At 32.4% G+C, this 7,404-nt stretch overlaps 1 protein-coding gene across 1 annotated transcript; it reads left to right on the forward strand.

Moving 5' to 3' along the window:
* The first annotated feature begins 547 nt into the window (after positions 1-547).
* Positions 548-4,466, forward strand: LOC107627124 (cysteine proteinase1). The gene is made up of 4 exons (XM_016329988.3): positions 548-1,258; positions 2,498-2,733; positions 2,808-2,948; positions 3,966-4,466. The coding sequence occupies exons 1-4, from the start codon at positions 775-777 to the stop codon at positions 4,242-4,244; spliced, it is 1,140 nt and encodes a 379-aa protein (XP_016185474.1). The 5' UTR covers positions 548-774; the 3' UTR covers positions 4,245-4,466.
* The last annotated feature ends 2,938 nt before the right edge of the window (positions 4,467-7,404 follow it).

Below are 7,404 nucleotides of genomic sequence, written 5' to 3' on the forward strand. Positions count from 1 at the left end.
TTCAGAATTTTTTAAAAACTAATTAATATTATATATATTTTGTTATATTACATCTTGTTATAAAAAAATTATTTATTTCTAATGTTTATATTAAAAATAAAAATAAAATTTAAATTAGTAAATTTTAATCTATAATATAATAATATAGTAATTATTTTATATATTATACGAATAAAAATTAATTATTTTTTTATTTATAAAAATTTTAAGAGCTTGTTTTATATATATTTTGATGAATGTGATATATTTTTTTATGTAAATAATCTTTTAAAAAAAATCTAATAGTTAATCTATTACCTTTTTTGTTTTAGTCTAAATTAAATATTTTTTATTATTTTTGAAAAGAAAATTTTTTAAGAAATTTAATAATATGTGATGAGAAACACCGAATAAATTATACATAAATCAATTAAAACACAACATAAAAACATCTTTAAAAAAAGACGTTTTAGGCCTCTTTATTTGAGTAGTGGCCTCCTTTTATAAAAGAGAGAAAATAGGTCATAACTATAATAGAGTAAGCAGGGCACGTGCTGTGGCAGTTCCCAACTTCCTATCAATTATCATTATTTTTTTTTCACGATCCCACTCCCATATTCTATTAAATCTTCGCCCACTTGCATAATTATTTGATCCCATTCATTGAAATTTAACCACCAAATCCAATTCCAATACCCTCTATATAAACTCACACCCCCCAACTCTATCTTCACCAACAACCTTTCAACTTCCAAAGCTCTCTACTCTGGTTTGTTTTCTCTCCCTTACTTTCCCATGGCTGCAACGATGGCTTTTATGTCCTCCATTATTCTCTTTCATCTCTTAACAATCTCATCAGCCATGGACATGTCCATCACCACCAACCAGCAGCCACAACAACCGAACACGATGAGAACCGACGATGAAGTCATGATCATGTACGAGGAATGGTTGGTGAAGCACCAAAAGGTGTACAATGGGTTGGGAGAGAAAGACAAGAGGTTCCAAGTTTTTAAGGATAACTTGGGTTTCATTGATGAACACAACACACACAAAAACACCACATACAAACTTGGGTTGAATAGGTTCGCTGATTTGACGAATGAAGAGTACAGAGCAATGTATTTGGGGACAAAGAGTGATCCCAACCGCAGGATCATCAAGGCCAAGATCAGCGCCGGCAACCGTTACGCTTATAGCGCACGTGACCGGTTGCCGGTGCACGTGGATTGGAGGTCCAAAGGTGCACTTGCACCCGTCAAGGATCAGGGAAGCTGTGGTAAGATTATTTATTTTATTTGCCTTTTCTGTGTTTAAGATAACATTTGCTAACCAAGCTAAGGTTACATTTTAATTAGCTAGATAAGGACTCAATTTAAATTCAAGAGTAACAAAATCTAATCAAAAGATCACATGCATGTTATCCCAATTGAGAAGAAAGGAATTTCAAAAGCTAAAAAGATAGATACGAAATTTTATTTTAAACAAGGAAAAGTTACAACATTATTTACAAATTAGTTGAATTACAAGTTATTTTCAACATTAAAATGATTTAATTAGCGTAAAAAAATATACTACCACTAGTCAAGTAGTCATACATCTACTACTAGTCAAAATTAAAAATTCAAAATTGTGAAAATCTTTGACATAATTTTTTAAAATAAAAATTAAATAATTAAATTTTCCTTATTATTTTTTTATTAATAAAATGATGGGCTTGATACTTTGACGGAACTTGGAATAGAGTTGGATACTTGGATGGACCTTAGTTGTAATAATATACTATTGAATTCGATTTTTAAAAACTGTGTAAACTATACATTCAAGTATTTTTATGATCAAATTCAATCAAATTAAATAATAAGAAGTGGAATAATAATGTTAGTCATAACTAATTTTTGTTATATAATAAAAAAGAGGAGTGTAGGGGCAGTAATTTTTTAATTTTGTAACCATCAATTGGTCATAATAGTGTTTTTAATGGAGTGAAATTAAATTCAATGGTACGGACTTTTTAAAAAGTTGCTGGCCCCTGGACTTTCCCATAAAAAAAAAATTTGATGTATAGCATTATTCATATTAAAATTAACTACTAAAATTAGATATTATATATTTATATATAAATACATATATTTTTTTTAAAAAATATATATATTGTTTAATTTATTTTTAATGTATATTTTATATTTTAATATTTTAGTAGCTGATTACACATAACATAGTTGATCTACTTATTTAGCCAAGAATAAATCACTATTTCTATCAATGAAAAATTAGAATGCTAACGAATTTAATTATGAATAAACAAAATTATTTTTATATCCTTAAAAAAAAATTAATCTTTGTATTATAAAAGTATCCAAATATTAGTTTTATTTATGGATAAATTTGTTGATATTTTAAAGTAGAATGGTAGTTAATCATCTTTTATATGTATAAAATTAATTTTTATAGGGAGAAATAGTAGTTTATTTTTTGTTAATAGTTAATTAATTTGGATGTATTATTGACGATGCAGGAAGTTGTTGGGCATTCTCAACAATAGCTGCAGTGGAATCCATAAATAAGATAGTAACAGGGAAGCTTGTGAGTTTGTCAGAACAAGAACTTGTTGACTGTGACAAAGCATTCAACGAAGGCTGCAATGGTGGTCTCATGGACTATGCCTTCCAATTCATCATTGCAAACGGTGGCATAGACACCGAGCAACACTATCCATACAAGGGCATTGATGGCACATGTGATCCAACCAGAGTTAGTCACGCTCTCACTTAGTCTTTTGAACAGAGTAACTGAATTGATTCTAATCATATTTTGGGGTATTACAGAAGAATGCTAAGGTAGTGAGCATCGATGGGTACGAGGATGTTCCGGTGAATGATGAGAAGGCTTTGAAGAAAGCTGTTGCTCATCAGCCTGTCAGCGTTGCTATTGAAGCCTCTGGCAGGGCCTTGCAACTCTACGACTCAGTAAGCTTCAATTTCTTTTTTCTTTTAAAAGAAAGAATTCAACACAATAAAATGAAATATAGTAAGTTTCAAAAGTAATTTTTTTTTTTAACTTTTGACTTATGAAAAGTAGTAATATTAATGTTTGATACAATTTTCAAAACCAAATTGTGGCTTTTTAATAAGCTATTTAGGAGCTTATACAGAAGATAAAAAAAAAATGACTTCTCTCATAATACTTCTACTTTTTATCATATTTTTATAAAATAAGCACTTTTAAAACTAAAAACACAAATACTAAATAACTTATTTATAAGCTTCTTTTAATATAATCATTTATTATTTAAGTTATTTTTTCGAAAGGAGCTTAATTAAGCTGTTTCTCCAAATTGGACCTAAGTATTTAAATAATTTAAGAAGAATATTAAAGAATTATTAGAATTTATTATTTTTTGTTATCAATTAGTCATTAATGTTTAAAAGTATAGAATAAAGAGATTATTAGATTAAAAAAATTAAACTAAAAAAATTGAGTTAATGACTAAATGACGTCCAAAAATAATAAATTCTGATAATTTCCTAACATTTTTCATAATTTAAATCAAATCCTCTGGTAGGGCCTTACAACTCTATAACTCAGTAGACTAGTTTTTTTGGGTGAAAAGAAAAAGCCAACACAATAAAGTAGAACATAGTAAAAGACTAAATACTTAAACAATTAAAATCAAATTAAACTACACCTTTATCAATTTCATTAATAAAAACCAACCTAAATTAAATTATTAATGGATAATGCTTTGATATAAAATACGATAATTATGTGACTAATAACAGTTTAAATTCTTTATCAATTTGATCCTATTAGCAAATAAATTGATTTGATCTGAGACTTGGGTTCATGAGCTAGCGTCTCCAATTCAAGAATGTGGAAGCACAATTTCATATAAAAGATTGGCTCAAGGAACTATTTTACAGAATGGAACAGCATAATGATAATGATATTTGCTTATAAATGTTTCTGACTGTGTTTGTTTGCAGGGTGTGTTTACGGGTAGATGTGGAACAAGTTTAGATCATGGTGTGGTTGTAGTTGGATATGGAACCGAAAATGGTGTAGACTATTGGCTTGTGAGGAATTCATGGGGCAAGAATTGGGGCGAGGATGGCTACTTCAAGTTGCAGCGTAACGTGAGAGGCACCAATACTGGCAAATGTGGAATCGCCATGGAAGCCTCGTACCCGGTGAAGAATGGCGCAAACGCCGCAATCCAGAACCCGGCTTCCCAGAGAACTGGAGGGAGTGTTAGCAGCGCTTGAATTTGAAACAGCTTGAGTTGCAAGAAAGTTTTATGTTTCTGCTGCCTTAGATTATGTTCTGTTTGGATATGCCTATAAAATTATTGGGCTGTTATTGTATATATTTATAGACATATATATTTCTTCACGTGGAAGGTTCCCCTGAAGAACATCGCTCCCTGAACAAATGTTTGTATTGGTTTTCAATTATTGTTATTCAAGTTGAATGTTTAATTTGAAGTACTTGATTATCTTCCAGTTTTCTTGTTATGTTTCTGTTCAAGGCCCTGCTATAGGCATCTTATTCAACCTTTAAAGCTAGCTATAACTATTATTAAGGTAGCATTTGGTAGAGAAGCAGAGACTGAGAGAGACAAAGACCGACTGAAATAAATTTTAGTATTCTATTTGGTGAAAAGTGGGAGACAAAAATTAAAACAAGAATAAAATTCTAATTTAATTTTCACAAAGAGTAAAATTAGAATTAATTAATTAAAATGAGAGTATTTTAGGTATAAAATATTATTAAAATTTCAGTTTCTGTCTTTAAAAATTTCAGTCTCCGTGTCTCAAAATTTTAGAGACAAACATATAAATTTTAGTACCAATCTTTGAATAAATAAATATAATATTAAGTCTCAATCTTTCAGTTTCTGTCCCAATATCTCAAAAAACGTTACCTAATAGTCTAAGAATAAACCCATCACATTCTGATAGAATCATTTAAATGTAATGCTAATTATGAAAGATGATGAATGATTTTTCACAACGCTTTAACTAGGAATTTTCTTTTCTTTTCTTTTTCTTTTTTTTTTTTTTTTGTGTTTTAGTGAAAGAGAAACAGCACCCGATTGAAAAATTTGGTTCTTATATTTTCTTTATATTTCTGTTATTGTCAAATGAAATAAATTTTTTGGCTGCGGATACTATAACTTTTAGATATGTTGATGTCCATTTAATAGTTTGTGATTTCTTTCAAAAAATGGGCAATTCAATTTTTTCAAAGGTAAGAGACTCAAACTTTTAACAGAAATTATATTTAATGAAGTTTGAAAGGAATGACTTTATACGCATATAAATAGAAAAGCAAGTTGTCAAGACAAGAACACACAATAATATATAAATATAAAAATATTTTTTATTGGTTTTTTCACTAAAATAAAATAAAAAAATTATTATTTTTTCAAACACGATTTTTGAACTTTAATTTTTTAAATACGATTTTTTTTTTTCATTTGAGCAAGTTCGCTGCACCCCGACTAACTCTATAAAATTTAGCAAGTTTGCCTTACTCTCGGCAAACTCTATAAATTTTATAGAGTTCGCCTTGTAACACCCTACCACACAGAGTTTTACACCTAGGATGTAAAACAGAGGTGGTGTGGTATTACGACCTCTAAAATAAAATAAATATTAATACATAACAAAGGATAATATATACTAGGAGTCTTGAAAAATGGGTAAAACAAAATCGCAAAAATAAAAAGCGCAACGCTCAAGGAATAGGAATATTTGCGTGCTAAAAAACCTTAATAGGAAATAATAAAGATAAGTAAGAGAGTAAAGGAAAACCAAGGAAATAGCATAACTAGCCCCTGACTCAGCTTGCGAAGCTAAGGCTGGCCGGAGGATTTAAATATACATATAAACATACATAAGTATCCCCAAAATACCAAATTAACTCCTATCTCTCCCTCAACCGATAAGAGGACCTCAACCTCTAAGAGGAGCAGCATACGCAAGTTACTTGGAGAGTAAGCTAAATACATATATACAAATATACAAACAGAAATCCAAAATACACCCAAAAACTACTTCGTTTCAAGGATCCAGACGCCTAGCGAGGAGAAAGCTCTTCTTCCCCATTTCAGCATCAACAGCGCTGAAAACAGATTGGGGGAGAGGAGGAGATCCCTAACCCTCATCCAAGCTTCAAACCACCGTATCTTCCTCGTTTGAGCTCCGATCGCCGCACCGTTTGCGGCCACGCGTCCAGTGCGTCGAGCTCTACCTTTCTATCTAAACAATTTCACTGGTAAGCCTCATATTTGATTCAGAATCTCTATTCCCCTTTCTTTGGTAAAATTAAAATCCTATAGTGAAATCTTGTCCAATTTTGTATTCTAGGTTCAAGTTAGCTTCCGGGACTTATGGGCTCAAGCTATTGAGCATATGGGTATGGTATAGACACCCTAATCCTAGATCAATCTTGTATTTATAATGAGAAAACTGAAATTGGAACATGTATATGAATTAGGTGTAGATTAAGTGGGTATATATGCATTGGAATTGAATTGGGAGTATGTGGAGGCTTGTTGGTGATCAAAGCTTGGTTTGGGGCTGTTTTAATTGAGCTTGGAGGGGCTGTGTTTTGTGTTGTGAGGCTGCCTTGGGTGAAACTAAGTGATCGGCCAAGGTATGTGTTCATACATCGGTTCGAGCTATAAAAGACCGGGTTGGCCGACCTCTTAGAAGGTTGGCCCATGACCGACCTCTTAGAAGGTTGGCCCATGACCGACCTCTTCGAAAGCTGGCCCATTACCGACCTCTTCACAAAGAGTTCGGACAAATCGTCAAAAGAGCCTAAAGCAGGCCCAAACGAAGGAACACAGCCCAATCTAAAGGCAGCCAAAGCCTAGAAAGATAAAGGCAGTTTCCCTTAAAGATAAGATGACTTCACTCAAAGATAAGATAAGATAAGATAACTATCTTATCTCCAGAAAGGTCGTCACTCCACACTACTATAAATACACTAGAGCACCCAGGTATAACTCATACTCTGATTCTACTAAAAACCTGCTTAAAGCCCATGCTAATTTAAGCATCGGAGTCTCTTGCAGGTACCACCACCCTCCGGTGACGAAGGATCAGCAGCATCTCCAGCTCCACCAGTTCCATCAGGTCGGACATGACAGCTCTGACCATCAGATCCAACAGGTCAGACACGACTGCTCCGACCACCAAATCCAACAAGTCGGACACGACAGCTTTGGCCACCACAGCAGATCTCATCCGAGATCGACCTTCAGTTTCAGGTAACCCTCAGAACATTGGCGCCGTTGTCAGGGAACCTGGAAGTCATCCCATTATCATGGTAGACAACCTTGACAACGTACACAACTCCGGTTTGGAAGAAAGACCTCCACTTAAAAATACGGAGGTCACATCAAAAGATGCACCT

This window comes from Arachis ipaensis, chromosome B1, assembly GCF_059453495.1.
Source record: "Arachis ipaensis isolate K30076 ecotype BB chromosome B1, ASM5945349v1, whole genome shotgun sequence".
Lineage (NCBI taxonomy): Eukaryota > Viridiplantae > Streptophyta > Magnoliopsida > Fabales > Fabaceae > Arachis > Arachis ipaensis.